Raw genomic sequence first — 18,956 nt, 5'->3', positions numbered from 1 at the left:
TTTATGCAGCAGTCGTCCGTGAGGGGCTGCCAAATTTCGTATTGTTGTTTGTTTATTTTTGGATTAAAGTTTATTCTTAAAAAAAAAAAAAAAGCTTCACTTCTCACCAATGGAAGAGAGTGAAGGGGCGTCGTCCATATTTTTTTACAGTCTATGTTTTTATTTTTTTATTGAACAATTATTCATGTACAAACAATATGGCAATATTAATAAATCTTTACATAAAAAAAAACATACAAGACAGGTGCATGAAAGAACCACAAATACACATAACAAAAAATAATAAATAAATAAATAAATAGAATTAAGGGGTTAATGTTTTTCTTTTAAATCATTCTTCTATGGTGGAAAAAAGACTAATTGCGTTTTTCTTTTTTATCACTTTGAGGGCTTTTGTATAAGAAACATTTTCACCATGAAATGCACAGAACATTGGTTTCATCTTTAGATATTTAGATTTGTGAACAAAATTTTCCAAGCATGAGGATATTTTTTACAGTCTATAGTTGACACGGTCAAAATCACGCGTTTCGTTTAAAGACTTTTGACCCCGATCGCCTGCCATACTCTCTGTCTCTCTCTCTCGTCACACATAGAAAGTGAAAGTAAGTTTACCTGTCGCCATAAAAAAAAAAAAAAGGTTACCTGTCGCCATTTTAAGCAGGAGAAATGCGAAATACGACACGGAAAAAACAGAACATCAAAGTGTTTATCAGCCATTATAAAGGGATTTAAGTGTAGTTTTATGATGTTAAAGCTGGAGGATTTGAGATCCTGTATCTTGTAAAAGTTTGATCAAGGTGAGTGTTCATGTGTGACTTTCTCATATTAATATGAATCTCTGGAGGATATTTTACGTGATTGTTTGATATGAAACCTTAAAGGTTTTTAATTTTTTTTACTTCAATGTTTCCTTTGTGTTTCGTGATGTTTGTGATTCTCCAGAAGTTTAGCTTATGTGTAAACACACATAGGCCAATTCACACAAACGTCAACAAACACGTTTTTTTTTTTTTTGTATCGGATCAGTGTGTGTCGATGTGGGTCGGGGTTTGTTTTCTTTTTCACCCGAACATCAACGGTCGACTTGTGTGTGTGAAAAGGCCCTGTGAGCTTGAGTTAACGCAGTCACATGATCCTTTTCTCCCACACTCCAGATATGTTCAGCTCAATTATGAAGGTTGTTTAATTTAATCATTTAATTTAGTATGTGAATGTTTCTTCATTCAGAGTCAGTGGAGGAGATCAAACTCATCAGATTCTCCTGCAGCTTCATCATGGCTGATTCACAAGGATCCAGAGATAGAGATTGTTCTCCAGGATGCAGGTACTTTCAACAAACATTACATTACCATTACCCCCACACCTCCACCCCTCCACACACACACACACACAAACAGATCAAAGACAGTTTACAGAAAAAATATGATTTTTTGCCCTTTTTTTTTACTAAAATGAAATATTCAGTAAAAAGATAATTGTTTCCTCAAAGTACTTTTTGACAGAGGTGGGACAAAGTCATTGTTATGCAAGTCACAAGTAAGTCTCAAGTCTTTGCCCTCGAGTCCCGAGTCAAGTCGAGTCAAAGATGAGGCAAGTCCCGAGTCAAGTCAAAAGTCAAAGCCAACAAGTCTCAAGTCGAGTCCAAAGTCCTACCATTTTAGTTTCGAGTCATTTCAAATCCTCTTACCACAGAAATAAAATTTATACAAATCATGTACGTCTGTAAGATTTGTATTTATTTAAACCTCTTTTTATACTTTGATTTATAATCAAATACAGTAAAAAACAGAAAATTAAATTTTCACAAAAAATGCCTGTATTTCAACTGCATATTGCACTAGAACAATGCACAGCATGCAGCTTCAGTCCTGTATTGTATTAACCTCATATTGCTAAACAGTTTAACTTTCAAATAGACATGGGTCGTTTTAGCCTAAACCTTTTTAAACATGTCATCAATAAAATCCTCACTCCTCAAAATTATCACTTCTGAAAAACTGGACCAACCTGATAATATAATTGGAATGCGTGTTGCAGTGCGTATGCGGTGCAAGACCAGCACGCGCAATAGTGCTTTCACATATGCTGCGTTTGCAGTGCGTGATCCGCGGCTGTACCACAAATACATACTCACTATCTGTATTTCAAATCCAGAAGTTATTAGCATCTTTTATGTAAGAAAAAAAATTTGTCAGCGTTGCGATTCTCTTTGTACACACGTATACACTCTTTAATAGACGTATTCACGTTTAAATACAATTTAAACAACGTATTATTTAATGCATTACTCTTATATAATTATATATTAAGTTGCTCAAACAAGTGGTAAAATATTTAACCATGTACTTATATTAAAATCGCATAGCCTACATTTTAAATTAAAACTTAAAATTGACAAAAACAGCAGACTCATACTCTTTCTTTTGCATAATTTAAATCTTTATACAATAAATCTCGCATGTCACAAAGAACTTGTTTTTCCACCTCCACGAATGAGACGAGTGTTATGTTGCCTTGTTGAAATATGTATTTTCCCTTGATTTAGGCTACCCCGGTCTTACGTCTCAGCATTGCGATTCTCTTTGTACACATATACACTCTTTAATAGACGTATGCACGTTTAAACACAATTTAAACAACGTAGGCCTATTATTCAATGCATTACTTCTACTTATATTAAGTTCCTAAAGCAAGTGGTCAAATATTTAACCATGTAGGCTACTTGTATAAAAAAACAGCCGACTCTCATGCCTTTTATTTTATATTTAAATTAATACAATAAATCTTGCATGTCACAAGGAACATGTTTTTCCACCTCCACGAATGAGACGAGATTTGTTCATTATGTCGCCTTGTTGAGGTAAATTGTAGTTTTCCTTGCTTTACCCTGGCCTTAAAGTGAAAATAGTATTTAATTAAATACATTTATGGTGAGATTACTACATTTTATTTAATTAATCGTATTTATGGTGAAATTACTAAATTTTTAGGTCAATCTGTGTTCATGTTGACCACGAAACATGCGCTGTCACTTTAATTCAGCGCGTGCAGCACATGTGCAGCACAGCAGAAATACGCCCGTTTCACACATACTCCGTTTGCAGTGCGTATGCGGTGCGTATTTTTTTCCGTACCCATGTTAACAGGTTAGAGCTTCCACACTGCACGCGGTTGCAGTCCGTCGATCCGTTCCAGTTGCGGTGCGTATACAGCAGTGCAGAGATCGTTTCCGCACCGAGTCTATTTTTGCTGTGCTGCACACGCTGAATTAAAGTGACAGCGCATGTTTCATGATCAAAATGAACACAGATTGACCTAAAAATTTAGTAATTTCACCATAAATGCGATTAATTAAATAACATGTAGTAATCTTAACATAAATGTATTTAATTAAATACTATTTTCACTTTAAGACCGGGGTAAAGCAAGGAAATCTACAATTTACCTCAACAAGGCGACATAATGAACGACACTCGTGGAGGTGGAAAAACAAATTCTTTGTGACATGCAAGAGTTATTGTTTTAATTTAAATGCAAAAGAAAAGGCATGAGAGTCGGCTGTTTTTTTATATAGCCTAGGCTACATGGTTAAATATTTGACCACTTGCTTGAGGAACTTAATATAAGTAGAAGTAATGCATTGAATAATAGCCTACGTTGTTTAAATTGTGTTTAAATGTGCATACGTTAGAGTGTATGTGTACAAAGAGAATCGCAATGTTGAGACGTTAAGACCAGGGTAAATCAAGGGAAAATGCATATTTCAACAACGCAACATAATGAACAACACTGGTCTCATTCGTGGAGGTGGAAAAACAAGTTCTTTGTGACATGCAAGATTTATTGTATAAAGATTTAAATTATGCAAAAGAAAGAGTAGCCTATATGAGTCTGCTGGTTTTTTTTTCAATTTTAAGTTTTAATTTAAAATGTAGTCTATGCGATTTTAATATAAGTACATGGTTAAATATTTTGCCACTTGCTTGAGCAACTTAATATATAATTATATAGAAGTAATGCAATGAAGTTTGTTTAAATTGTGTTTAAACGTGAATACGTCTATTAAAGAGTATATATGTACAAAGAGAATCGCAATGCTGACAAAAAACTTTTTTTTTTAAATAAAATTTGCTGATAACTTATGGATTTGAAATACAATTTGTTTGTGGTAGAGCCGGATCAGTTATGCACTGCAAACGCAGCTTATGTGAAAGCACTTTAGCGCGTGCTGCTCCTGCACCGCATACGCACTGCAACACGCACCGCACACGCACTGCACACGGAGTATGTGTGAAACGGGCGATAGACTCGGTGCGGAAACGATCGCGGCACTGCTGTGTATACGCACCCCACCTGGAACGGATCGACGGACTGCAACCGCGTGCAGTGTGAAAGCTCTAACCTGTTAACATGGGTACGGAAAAAAATACGCACCCGCTGGCGCATACGCTCTGCAAACGGAGTATGTGTGAATGTGAAACGGGCGTTAGATGCTGTCGAATCAAAACAACGTGGGACTACAGTGATTGGATGTCGTGCAGGCAGCGCGCGCGCTCGCTGCATGCATACAGGTGGTGCACATTTTTTTCACAGATGCAGATAAACTGAGAGCGACGCGGCCATGTGGACATTTTTTCCCCCAGTTTTCATGGGAAGTAGCAAGTCTTCTCGAGTCAAAAGGCGCAAGTCCAAGTGAAGTCACGAGTCATTGATGTTAAAGTCCAAGTCGAGTTGCAAGTCTTTGTACATTTTGTCGAGTCGAGTCTGAAGTCATCAAATTCATGACTCGAGTCTGACTCGAGTCCAAGTCACATGACTCGAGTCCACACCTCTGCTTTTTGATGCAGGATAAATGTATTCACAGTAATCTAAAGGATTAAACTGAATCTGTTCTCTGTTCCAGTTCAGTCCAGCAGAAGAGCTCAAACCCAGAGTCCAGCTGTGTGTCTATGAAGAGTAACCGCTCTATGGATCCGCCAATAACGTTTAAGAGTGGAGACAAACGGCCTGATCTCAGGTATATCATTTCTATAAAAGATGTGCTTATAGTATGACACTTTTGAATTAGAATCATCATTTTTCTCAGTCAGTCAGTCTAATACTAGCAATGACATCAAGTAAATGTAAGCTGAGATCTTTTCCACCTTTATATAATGGAGTAGGTGTAAAACTGAGTGGATTTTTTTAACTGCTGGTTCAGGGCCCGTATTTATCAAGCTTCTCAAAGTGTCATTTTAGTCTTAAAGGGTTAGTTCACCTAAAAATAAAAAACATGTCATTCCAAACCCGTAAGACTTTTGTTCATCTTCAGAACACAAATGAAGATATTTTTGATGAAACCTGAGAGTTTTCTGTCCCTCCACTGACTGCAACGTCATTGCAACTTTCAAGGCCCAGAAAAGTAGTAAAAACATTGTTAAAATAGTCCATGTGACTCCAGTGGTTGGTTTGATTCGTGGTTCATCATTGGTTGTTCGTTTAACGTTCTTTCTCAAGGTAGAAAAGCCAACAGCTTAAACGATGGCTCTTAGAAAGGCTCTTTTATTTGATCAAACTGCCAAAAAACCTTAAACAGCAAAACAAGAGAAAATTATTTTAATGCAAGCAATAAAAAAACTGCACACATCAGCTGTGGAATAAAAGAAAAGAAATGCACGATTAACTAGATTAAGGCACACTCCTGTCTTAATGTAAACCCTGTCCATCACCCACAAAGCTTTCACAAAGTTATTCTTGCCACTGTAACGTATGGCTTCCTAAAGACAAGTTTATGGGTAAATAAATGAATAAATAATAAAATAAAAAAATCAGGTCTCAACATTGTGTGTGTTTTAAATATAATTTATTCTGAATTCAATATTCTCATCACTGTTCAGTCAGCTTTGACATATATAAATCGGCATATTCATGATATTTTAACCTTTATAAAGGGCATTTTTCCCTCATCCCTAATCGATTCCCTAATCGCTTATTTCCCTAATCGCTTCCCTAATGCGTCATCTTTCAGTTAAAATTCTTAAATTTCATCAATAAATTAAAATAGAATAATAAGATGCTAAAGGGATGTTACCAATCAAATGAAACTGCATTAAATAATGTAATGAGATTATTTTAAATATTTTTTGAATATACAATTAAGAAATTTTGGTAAGAATGAAACTTTTAAACACGAAACTAAACAGCCAGTAGGAGGCGGCAGGAGACCGAGTCATTGAGTCATTTATTCAAACGATTCAGTTGTAAATGAATAGGAATTCATTGAATCTTTGACTCAACCGATTCGTTCAAAACACTGAATCATTCAGGAATTAAACATTGTTGAGTTTTCCTTTGAGATGTGCTGTGGTTCTTCTAGGATCTTTTTTTTTACTATTTTCGCTGCTGAAATAGAGCAAAAAATGTCAATATTGTGTCTAAAAATTCAAGTGACTTAATATTAATGACTTGTTTATTGAACTGCAATATGAAATCAGTGTCACATTTTCAGTCGTGATGGTATTCAGTGCTCTTGGTCGTATGATGTTGATGTTACGTGTCCCGGACAAGCGTAAATGTCGAGCCTGTAATACATATTAAAACATATTTTAAATATGATGTACTAATTTCATTATAGCACTCATCAGCCTGCAGCTTCCAAGACAATGTTTACTGTAAACAACACAGAGACAAAACAAAATTCACGCGTTTCGTTTAAAGACTTTTGTCCCCGATCGCCTTCCATTCGGGCGTACGCGCTCAGAGAAAGTGCATCATGTCAGAAAAGAAAGCTAATGAAATGTTTACCCGGCAAAGCTTTAAAGCACGAGCAAATAATGAACTTTTGTGATTGCGAATAAGTGCAGAGTCCTGTGAGTGTAACTCTAGCGCTGCGTTAACATGTGATGTGAGTTTTACAGTATTGGGACTGAGCGCCAGAACTGCAGCTGATAGAATGTGATACTACCATATTTCTTCAAAAGCAGATCGTGGAGACATTAAATCATCCACGATCAAAAATCGTGATATCGCATAAGCACAAGTATAAAACGACTGTTATCATGTCTGAAAACAAACACAAGTAACGGAGTTTACAAAACTGTATCGCACGCATTTTTTCATCGCACAGACCAATCTTTTCGTAACTGTACAGCCCTGCAATGAGTATCACAATGTATTCTTTTGAAAATGATGTATTGAATGATTATTAGTGTTGAATGTAAACTCCTCTTAGGAATTTCACCATTCAATGGGAATTTATCTGAGCATATTCCTAAATAAGGAAATCTATTCAGTGATTGGTCCATGCCTATGTCATCATCCAAAATCCCGTTTGTGGCACAGCAAAGTGTTGTGAATCATCTCTAAGACTGACACTTAAGATTTAGTCCTACACTTCACTTAAATTACAACTGAGATGCTTGATAACTAACTTCTAAGCACAGCTTTGAGCCAAGAGTTGTTTTACTCTTAAGTCCATTCTTAGCAGTGTTCTTGTGAGTAATTCTCAGAGGCTTTATAAATACGGGTTCAGATTTGTTGAAAGCTTCACTGTGTCTGGTCAGAACAGTGATGTTTCACAGCAAGAGTAGCGTTACTAGAGTACAGTAAGGTGGTTTATCTTTAAAGCTCAGCTAAACATTGGTCTCTTTAGTCGGTTGAGCCTTCGTCCTCCATTGTGCCTTTGAGAAGAGTCATGTGATCATGGTTGATGTTCATCTGAGTTGAATCATTCTATAATTCTATAGTTGATTTCAATTTGTTTGCTTTGAATTCCTAATTCCTAATATTACCGGTTTTCTCAGTCGCTTTGGTACAATTGTTGAATCATGCTTAACATTTTTAAACCAGTGAGTTAATTTCTCAAAATAATTGTAATCTAAGTTTGAAACACAGTGCAAAACAGTTACAGACATTAAAGCAAAAGTACACAACATTTATGTGGTCTTTTATAAGTCTGTATTCTTTATATTTTACTTAGTTTTAAACCCAGTTCAGTCCAGCAGAAGAGCTCAAACCCAGAGTCCAGCTGTGTGTCTATGAAGAGTAACTGGTCTATGATTGAGTAATGATCATCATTGTGCTCTTGTGTAAAGCTCTATGTGTTGTATTGTTAATACATTCACACACTGTAAAAGCTGTTGGTCTGTTACTCAGTTAATGACACAATTACATCAATATCAGTGTGTCTGATTCTTTACCCTCTTCATTCTGATTTAAGGTCAACTCTTCCATCCAGACCAGTTAAAAACAAAACTGTGTACAAGCCTGTGATTCGACCACAAGACTTTAATGAAAGCATGTTTCCTGGTTTCAGGTAAAATTCAGGACTTTGTTGATGTTTAATTTTAGGTGCTGCAATTCACATCACACATCACTCACACACATGATTAATGATGTACACATTTCAGAAACCTAATGATGTTCTGTGTCCCATAAATAGTTTTGTAATTTATGGCTATTTACTTCTCTGACTTGTGTAATAATGTGGTATTTTAATCTTACAGCCATGACTCTAATCCTGCTGAAGTCCTCAACACATTGAGATCAAATCTGAGACAGAAGTTTGAGTGTTTGTATGAGGGAATATCAAAGCAGGGAAACCCAACACTCCTGAATGAGATCTACACAGAGCTCTACATCACAGAGAGTGGAAGTGGAGAGATCAATAATGAGCATGAGGTGAGACAGATCGAGACACAGTCCAGGAGAGCAGAAACAGAGGACACACCGATCAAATGCAGTGACATCTTTAGACCTTTACCTGGACAAGACAAACCCATCAGAACTGTGCTGACAAAGGGAGTCGCTGGCATTGGGAAAACAGTCTCTGTGCAGAAGCTCATCCTGGACTGGGCTGAAGGGAAAGAGAATCAGGACGTCCAGCTCATATTTCCACTCGCTTTTAGAGAGCTCAACTTCATGAAGGACAAAACACTCAGTCTTTCAGATCTTCTTCATCGCTTTTTCCCCAAAACTAAAGAAATGGAAATATCCAGTGATGAGTATAAAGTGTTGTTCATCTTTGATGGTCTGGATGAGTGTCGTCTGTCTCTGAACTTTAAGAGCGATGTGAGGTTGTGTGATATATCTGAATCAGCCTCAGTGGACGAGCTGCTGAAGAACCTCATTGTGGGGAATCTGCTTCCCTCGTCTCTCATCTGGATCACCTCCAGACCAGCAGCAGCGGATCTCGTCCCCTCTGAGTGTGTCCATCGAGTGACAGAGGTACGAGGCTTCAGTGACACACAGAAGCAGGAATACTTCAGGAAGAGAATCAGTGATGAGAGTCTGGCCGACAGGATCATCTCACACCTGAAGTCCTCGAGGAGCCTCTTTATTATGTGCCATATCCCAGTGTTCTGCTGGATATCAGCCGCTGTTCTAGAGGAGATGTTGAGGAAATCACGGAGAGGAGAGATTCCCAAGACTCTCACTCAGATGTACACACACTTCCTGCTCATTCAGACCAACATCAGACATGAGAAGGACTATGAGAAGAAAGTGAAAGATGAAGACATGATTGTCAAACTGGGGAAACTGGCTTATCTGCAGCTTGTGAAAGGCAACCTGATCTTCTATGAGGAAGACCTGAGCGAGTGTGGCATTGATGAGACAGAAGCATCAGTTTACTCAGGATTGTGCACTCAGATCTTCAGAGAGGAGTTGGGCTTGTGTCAGGGAAAAGTCTTCAGCTTTGTTCATCTGAGCATTCAGGAACATCTAGCAGCTCTATATGTGCATCTCTCCTTTATCAACAATAACATCAATGTGTTTGACCAGATTACCAAACCAACTAATGGAGGCAGAGTTTCCCTATCGGATCTCCATCGGAGAGCTGTGGATGAGGCTTTACACAGTAAAAATGGGCATCTGGACCTTTTCCTTCGTTTCCTTCTGGGTCTGTCAGTGGAGTCTAACCAGAGTCTCTTACAAGAGCTGAAGACACAGACAGCAAACAGCTCTCACAACAATAAGAGAACAGTTGACTATATTAAAGACAAGATCAGTGAGAATCCCTCTCCAGATAAATACATCAATCTGTTTCACTGTCTGAATGAACTGGGTGATCTTTCTCTAGTGAACGAAGCTAAACCTCATACGAGCTCTAGAGGATTACGTGCTGTGAAACTCTCCTCGTCTCAGTGGTCAGCTTTAGTGTTTGTGTTGTTGTCCTCAGAGGAGACACTGCAGATGTTTAACCTGAGGAGCTTAATTGGAGGCAGAGATGATCGGTAAGTAACACTGAGTGCAATCATTACAGTCTAAAACATTATGAACAAAGAGAAACTCAGAGATCAGAGGTGTTTAAATCACGGGGCACAGACTGATTTCTGGGATACTGTAGATCATTTGCGTGTGTTCCTCAAACCGTGGCTGTGTCCTAGTAAGACTGCATATCTCGACTGCCACGTCATCAAGCGCCTCTGAAGGCCGTCTCAGTTTGAAGGATGTTTTGAAGACAGACTTCATTTTGTGTCTTTAATTCAGCTCATTTTGAAGGATGCATCAAGTATATCCTTCGTGTTCTTCAATCTCCCACAATCCTTTGCACACATTCTAATTAATGTAAAAGAACTGATGGAAAACGAGTCGGCACTGAGTTTATCTGAGTTCATTATGAAATGTAAGACACAGATAATGTATTCGGAGATGAAGGCATACATGTTATCTTTTGTTTCTGTGTAAATGAATCACTGAACACTAAACTGACAATAATGTAAGACACTGGGAGACACAGACGGCTGTCAGTCACTGTATTGCATTCATAAAAAAGCCAGTTAAAGGGTTAGTTCACCCAAAAATTAAAATTCTGTCAGTAATTACTCACCCTCATGTTGTTCCAACCGCGTAAGACCTTCGTTCATCTTCGGAACACAAATTAAGATATTTTTGATGAAATCTGAGCCATGTTTCACTCCTCCATAGGCTTCTATGTGACCGAAACTTGCTGGCCCAGAAAAGTTATTAAAGAGATCGTTAATATAGTCCAAGTGACTCCAGTGGCTCAATCTTAAGTATATCAAGCGACGAGAATACTTTTTGTGCGCAAAAACAAACAAAAATAACGACTTTATTCCACTATTCATTTCCTTCTCTCTGGATGTCTAGTTGGTTCGCGTAGTGTTTTTGCGCAGCGCGTCTGTGTTACACGTCACCACGTAGGCTCACTATTGGCCGACGCCGGTCATGTGTGTGTTGCGTGATGACGTGCAACACAGACGCGCAGCGCAAAAACACTACGAGGCCCAGAGAGAAGGAAATGAAAAGTGGAATAAAGTCGTTATTTTTGTTTGTTTTTGCGCACAAAAAGTATTCTCGTCGCATGATAAACTTAATGTAGTGCCACTGTAGTTACTTGGACTATTTTAACGATGTTTTAATAACTATTCTGGGCCGGTGAGTTTCGGTCACACTGGAAGCCTATGGAGGAGTCAAAATTCTGTCAGATTTCATCAAAAATATCTTAATTTGTGTTCCGAAGATGAACGAAAGACTTACATGGTTGGAACAACATGAGGGTGAGTAATTACTGACAGAATTTTCATTTTTGGGTGAACTAACCCTTTAATATAAAGATATTTAATAGGAAGCATTTTTTCTAAATTAAGTTTTAATATTATTATTATACAAGAGAGAATTAAGTAAATAAATTAGATTAATGTCTCATCATCATTTTTCTTTATCACCAGTTGCTGGCAAAATGATGGACAATGATTCACATTTTGTGTGCATCATTTCCTGTGACAATAAAACTAAGTAAATTATTAAATGAACAAGTATGTAAATAAACAAGTAACAAGCAAACAAACTCGTGTGCTTAATTTCTATGAATAATTTGCTGATGCAGGTACAAAAATACTTTTTTCTTGCCCCCCCGCCCGACTCGGGAGTTAAGTGTCTCCATGGTGATAACCATAGCAACGGACAGGACAAACAAACCTGATGTGTCATAATAGTGTTGTAGTGTAAATGCAGACTAATAGCCCTGCCACAGCAACACTAACGAGAAGAAGAAGAGACTAATCAGTGACGGCTGAATACGAGGCTTCTACAGTTATAAATATAAAACCACTTTTTCACATGTCCTTTATAAAGCAGTGTTTCATTAAAACAATTATTTGAGGGTATTCAGGAAGGTATAATGTATTATTTACTTATGATATGAAGTATTATTATTATTAGCATTAATAATTAACTTTAAGTTTAAATAATTTTTATTTTCAATTAGTGCCACACAGAACACAGGAGATGAAGTTCTCCAGAAGCTGATGCCTGTGGTTACAGCAACTAAATGCGCTCTGTAAGTAACACTGAGAACAAGCATCACTGTTAAAACATTATAACAGTTCTTACTTAAACATTATAAATTAATGGTTTAAAAATATGAGTCACACTTCAGCTCTTACCTATCTGACCTGATCTGTGATCTACTTAACTGTTTTTTATGATATATGTGTGAGAAATTTATATTCAGATATATGCATTTGTAATTTGTAATTAAACATTTATATTTAATGTATGTAATGAATTCAATGTATTCCATTTGATCAGTTTCATATAATCTTTCTCCCTCACATAGAGACATAATCTCTTACAATAACAGTTAAATTTACTGATATTTTGAATTCATTGTTTAAAAAAAGAGATATTGCACAAATTATAAACACAATCAAGAAAAGCAAAGGTTTCTGTTTTGATCTGAGAGAGTGAAGAGTGTGTCATTGTTCTCTACAGGTTGTGGGATTGTGGTGTGACAGATGAAGGTTGTGCTGCTCTGGCTTCAGCTCTGAGATCAAACCCCTCACACCTGAGAGAACTGGATCTGTCTGGGAATAATCTAGGAGACTCAGGAGTGAAGCTGTTCTCTGCTGGACTGGCGAATCCTCACTGTAAACTGGAGAAACTGTGGTAAGATCATACGTTACTCTCACATGAAACTGTCACTAGGGGTGTGTCCATTACAGATTTGCGCAAAACTTTTGTGTTTTTTTCTTCTTCTAAATGTCGACAAAAAGCTGTTGCAAAATGACGCTGTTTCCATTAACCGATGTTATGCGACTAAAACTTCATTTTATCCTCTCGCGATCAGTAAAATCATTCCAAAAATCATGTTAACGGACGTTGGTAGGATTATGTATATCCCAGCCACTGCACTGGCCATTAATATTAATGGAAGGAGATGTGTGTGTGTGTTTCCAAGCATTAATGGTGAGGAACGACCCTTATTATACTTGTGAGCGGCACATATGAGGAGTTTCTGGGTGTTTCTCCCTCAGTTCTGTTTCAAGGTCTTGATTGTGGCATTTATTTGAGGTTTAGAATCCATTATTCCTGTAATTCTTTTGCCTTATATGAATTTAATAAAGAACTCTGTCTCGTATTCTGTCCAAACACACTGCGTCGTCTACGTCAGGTGACTGTAAATGCGCAAAAACTGTTTCCATTGCAGTTTTGCAAAATATTTTTTGCAAAATATTTTTGAATGGCCTGAAAAACCTCCTCATGTGAGCGTAAAAAACTTTTTTCGATAAATGCGAGTTTTTGCGAAATTGACGTGTTTCCATTGGGCGTATTTTCAATTCGCAATTTGAAGGGTAATGGAAACGCGGCTACTGTGAATTCATAAAGTATAATCAAAATGGAATAAAATGCAGGGAAATAACTACTATTTCATTAATTACAAGCAAAGCTATTAAAACAACATGATCAAATTCAGCAAATTATTTTTATGTCTGTTCAAATGATGTAAGAGAATTAATATTTGTAAAGCGTTTGCTCTATTTATCAAAACGACTCCATCTACACCTGGTCACATAAATGTGTTTTTGCAAAACGGATTTAAATCCGATCTTCAATTCCCGCGCTATATGCAGATTTAATGGAGGGCACGTCACCGAAAGCAACAGATATGAGCTGCATTTTATTGATCATCAGCTAAAATTTCTAAATTAAAGACCGCAATAAGAGAGAGCAGCAACAGCCCTGGAAGATCATTTCATTTATACTGTTAAAGGGAAAATACAGGTTGTGTTGAATGATCTGGTAGGACTTTCACTGTCCGCTGTAAAATCCTCCAGTTTCCCCCTGATATGTAGTGAGAGCCGGCATGGGCCGCTGACAGATGACAGTCGCTCGTCCCTCTCTCTCTCTCTCCTCTGTCTTGCTCTGCCACACACACTCCCTCTCTTCTTCTCACAGCCACACACACACACACTTTAACCCTCTGGGGACCAAGCTGTTTTTGGGGCCCTTGAGATGTTCTGACATGCTCTGACATTTGTGCTTTTTTCAGTTATTTATAAACATGTTAATGGCAAAGGTGTAAATTCACTCTATATAGCACAAACAGGCCTACCATAATATGCGAGCAACATGTATGTAGATGTTTGTATTTTTAAGAGAATAATGTTTATGCGTGGTTATTGGAAAAAATAAAAATGAAAGTTGCTGAAATAAGACCACAAAACTCCTACAAAATATGTGCCCACAAGACTTTTGACTAATGGATGTTGTCTCTTCGAGTTCTAGCTTCAAAATTATGTGAAAATAGTCTTGCTTTATCGTTCACAAAAAAAAAATACATTGATTTAAATAGTGTAAAACAGGTTTTGCTTGGAAAGCCAATATGCAAGGGGGAGGAGTAGTTCACACCTTAGATTACAATGTCCCACCCACTCTGCATAATGACTCTGCATAATTAGCCATTCATTCAGGTGTGACACTGACTGAGCCACAATACAAGGACAAAAGATATATTTTGAAGAAGACTTATATTGACCATTTAAGATTTTGCTTACATCTATCTTGTAAATATGTTTTGCTATTTTATTAAAAAGGTTACAATTACAACAATAATTACAATTTCAGCAATATTTCTGCAAAAAAGTACTTTTTCTTTGTAAAAAAAAAAAAAAAAAGATTATAGGCCTACATTTTATCATATGTATTCATTAGTTTGAATATAGCCAACATTGGAACATCTTAGTCTATGACTTTATTTTTGACAAAATAGTATTTTATATATATATATGAGCAGAAAAGCTTATTTGATGTGACAGTATATTCTACAGTAAAAACTGTACCCAAATCTAGTCAACAAAATGTTGTCTTTCATACTTCGCCTGACTGTAACGTTGTTTTTATGAAATATTAAGGCATAGCCTATAAATGTTAATTTGCAGTTTAATACGTTGCTTATACAAATACATTTTATTTCAACATATTTCAGTCTATTTTTACTCATCTCAGTAGGCTATAGCAAAGCAGTTTATTCTTTCACACACAGACGCGCGATTCATATTTAGGCTAAACAGTCTTTACAAATATGTACCCTTCATTCATCTCACAGAAACGCGATTCATATTATAGAAACGCGATTCATCTTTTTGTTTACATAGGCCTACACTAACGTTATTCCATAACGTTATTCCATAACGTTATTCCACATCAACACTTGAGAAAGGATAACTTAGCCTACCTCACTCCTCAGCGGGATCTGCTCCTCATATCAGGAGATATTGCTCCTCATATCAGCACGGAAACTTTTCTCCATAAGGTAGGCTATATTATGCCTCTTTGTTTACAGCTGACGTGGGGGCGTTTCACAGACTGAAATGGTTCTCAGAATTTGCGTTTGAATAGCACGCGCTCTCCGGGGCGTGGTCAAATTACTTTTGAATGGCTCGTAATGAGCTCGACTGGAGTCGCTCTCTTTTTATACAGATTACAGAAGCTGATAATATTTGTTTTTTATATAAATTACTTCATTTAAAAGCTGCGATCTCAAGCTTTATGCCCGTGGGTCTGTTTGCCTGTTTGACTGAATTTTCGCGGAGTTATAGATCATTTTCGAACGCGTTTCAAATGGGAGTTTACTGACAGAGAGAAGGCAGAAATAGCATCATGTTAATTTTTCTTTATTTGTCAAAAAGCAAAACACTTTATTTTTATTGTGAGTATACAGAAAAAAAATAGAAACTGAACAGGATCGATTGATGTATAACACGAAAATTAAAGATCAAAATTAACAGAGCATTTTGTGTTTATTTTTCATTGCTAAAAAAAAAAACGAGCAAAACACGCGGGCGCGTTTTTGGTCCCCAGAGGGTTAATGAATACCTGTTCTTTATAGCGTTCTTCTTATAAGATTATTTTACAAAGTAAATACCAAAATCATCCAGGAAATTATGGAGTTCTGCTGGACACACACACACACACACACACACACACACACACACACACGTTGGGTTTACATGTTTTATGGGGACTTTCCATAGAAATAATGATTTTTATACTCTACAAACTCTATAATCAATCCCCTAATCCTAACTGATGAATTTTCACAATGTGAACTAATGAGTATTTGTATATATTTCATATTGACAGCATTATGTTATTTTTTAAGTGTCATGTTTATCTCTGGATATAGGCTTAATGTGTGTCATTGTTCTCTACAGGTTGATGAGGTGTGGTGTGACAGATGAAGGTTGTGCTGCTCTGGCTTCAGCTCTGAGATCAAACCCCTCACACCTGAGGGATCTGGATCTGTCTCTGAATAATCTAGGAAACTCAGGAGTGAAGCTGTTAGAGGATCTGAGGGATGATCCACATTATAAACTGGAGACACTGTAAGAATAGTTTAACGATTTTCATCATCATATTTTTATTTAAAGTTCAAATGGCTGATTTACTCACTAGAAATATAAGTAAATTGTACCAGGTTCAGTAACACTGTGTGTGTGTGTGTGTGTGTGTGTGTGTGTGTGTGTGTGTGTGTGTGTGTGTGTGTGTGTGGATATTTTGTCTGAGATCATCAGATAATGAGTCTTAAATTCAGCTTCAGTTTCTGTAGGTCTCTGAACTTTAAACTGTGTTTAATATGAGTGTAATTCTGCTCATACTGTTGTGACTGATTGTGAAAATAATATCAATGTTATTTTCAGCTTTTCCCCTTTAACTGTCTCTATAGGCATCTCTACACAGCGAGTTAAGGCTGCTCTAAAGCGGCTCTGTGTATTAAAATATGCCGGGTCTGACCCGCCTCAGCCCCGAGTGTCAAAGATGACTCTGATATTGTTTTGTTCAGTGTAAATGAACGCGATCTTGTGTCGCTCTAAACTACGCCATTGTCATGACAACCAAACGCGCGGCGCGAGAATCAAGAAGCAGAAGACTAAACATATCGGCCATAATCCATATTGTTTTAGCCAAATTAAAAAATGTCAGCCAACAAGAGACAATAAAGTAAAAGTGTCCTGTACTCACATCGTGAAGAAACCACCAAAATAACAGAATCTTCCTCTGAAGAGACTGGCAGATCAACGCGCTTCTACATTTCTCTCAGATACGCTAAATGCTTATTCGCCGTCACTGTGTGATATTATATTCCAGAAATCCTCTTCTTGAGGACGATATTACACACACACACACACACACACACACACACACACACTGCCTGAAACGCTGACGACAGCAGAATTGTTCTTTCTGGCTCTTTGAAAAACATGAATAAATCCTGCGGTGATCGACCCGGTGTAATAATTCATAATATATTTGTAGCATTTGTTCCATCTGGAATAGTTTTATTAAGAAATATAAAATAGCTCTCAGTACCACAGAATTATGACAAACATCAGAGCGTGAGATCGCTATATCACACAGAGGAAATCTGACATTCTGTGTTTTTATTTATCTTGAGTTTTATTTCTTTAATATTTAATTTATTACATTTATTACATTTACATTTTATAACACTTTGTTAAAACTGAAGTTTTAAAATAGTAATGTTCAAAGTATTATTTCCCGCGATTTTAATAACTAATTCCTGTGTAAATGCATTATGTTCTCGGCGTCAGAGAAGCAATAAACATTCTGTGTAAATGCACATTTTGTGATTTTATGCCGCTTCAGATTTGGTTTGTGTGTAAAGACGCCTTATGTGTGTGATAATCTGAGATCTGGGTTGTTATGAACTGATATTAAATGTGTAGTGAGTGTAATGGTCATTTCTGCTGGTTCTGGATCAGCTGTCCGGTGTGTGAAAGTGACCTTTCATGTGCTTTTGATTTTGTAAAGTGACTTTGAGCATCAGATAGAAGCGATATGATCATGCTTGAGGATGAATTAATATAGATTATCTAGTTAGTTTTCTTATGAAAAGATGTGACAGATGTAATATCTCATACTGCATATGTGACTGTGTGTGTGTTTTATTTTAGGACTTATAGATTGACAGTGTGATCTTGTGCTGATCATCTGATGCTGAATAAGGATCCACTACAGAGACTCAGTCAACAGAATCAACAGAGACTGAAGATACAGTGACTTCACTGTTAGAAATGAAGACTTCATGTAGATCTCAGCGATCCTCTGACAGACCTGATGAGGCGGCAGTGAAACACCTTTTATTTCACAGCAAATTACAGTTTCTCATTCATAGATTAATCATTTTATGTGTATAAACGCACAGTAACTCAAAAAGCTCTGAGTTTTGTCACAGAGTAAATAAAGAGCCTGAATATCTCTGTGTTTGTGTTGTACCAGCAGAGGGAGACAAAGACTGATGAAATATTCATTTTTCATCATTATGAGAAGAAGAAGAAACAGTTCAAGCTCACTTTTGGAAAACAATGGAAGCTTGAGTTTATACATAATGTTTTTAATAATGGTTGCATTACATGTGTATTAATGTATTAAAGGGGTCATATGATGTGTTTTCATGTTTTCTTTTTCTTTAGTGTGTTATGTAGATGTTTTTGCATGTATAAGATCTACAAACTTACAAAGCTCAAAGTCTCCTACAAAAGATTTTGGTGCTCGAGCCCCTTTTTCAGAATGAATCAGAAGTGCCCCTCTCAAACAAATATCAATGATAATATTGTGGTCAATAAAACAAAATGCATTCGATTATAATTAACATGACAATGTGAACAAAACTAACGACAATTTATTATTTTTTCTGAACTGTTAACAAC

General features: G+C 36.8%; 2 protein-coding genes across 2 annotated transcripts in view; both read left to right on the top strand.

Annotated features, from left to right (window-relative positions):
- LOC311302519 (uncharacterized protein) overlaps positions 1-18,956 on the top strand; it is a 1,110,603-nt gene that overhangs the window by 219,583 nt on the left and 872,064 nt on the right. The gene's annotated exons all lie outside the window — the stretch shown is intronic.
- On the top strand, positions 593-18,910 carry LOC311302544 (NACHT, LRR and PYD domains-containing protein 3-like). The gene is made up of 9 exons (XM_084428521.1): positions 593-800; positions 1,231-1,327; positions 4,907-5,020; positions 8,201-8,296; positions 8,487-10,214; positions 12,212-12,283; positions 12,718-12,891; positions 16,440-16,610; positions 18,201-18,910. Exons 2-9 carry the CDS (start codon positions 1,278-1,280, stop codon positions 18,220-18,222), a joined length of 2,427 nt encoding a protein of 808 aa, XP_084284647.1. The 5' UTR covers positions 593-800; positions 1,231-1,277; the 3' UTR covers positions 18,223-18,910.

Source organism: Rutilus rutilus (assembly GCF_951802725.1).
Source record: "Rutilus rutilus genome assembly, chromosome: 13".
Lineage (NCBI taxonomy): Eukaryota > Metazoa > Chordata > Actinopteri > Cypriniformes > Leuciscidae > Rutilus > Rutilus rutilus.
This window is presented reverse-complemented; position numbering and strand designations above follow the sequence as displayed.

What these genes read in the sequence shown, in the direction of transcription:
- LOC311302544 (XM_084428521.1), top strand. Translation starts at nt 1,278, where the DNA reads ATGGCTGATTCACAAGGATCCAGAGATAGAGATTGTTCTCCAGGATGC. An exon ending in GATTGTTCTCCAGGATGCAG is followed by an intron (nt 1,328 to 4,906) that starts GTACTTTCAACA and finishes TCTCTGTTCCAG; the next exon opens with TTCAGTCCAGCAGAAGAGCT. An exon ending in ATTGGAGGCAGAGATGATCG is followed by an intron (nt 10,215 to 12,211) that starts GTAAGTAACACT and finishes ATTTTCAATTAG; the next exon opens with TGCCACACAGAACACAGGAG.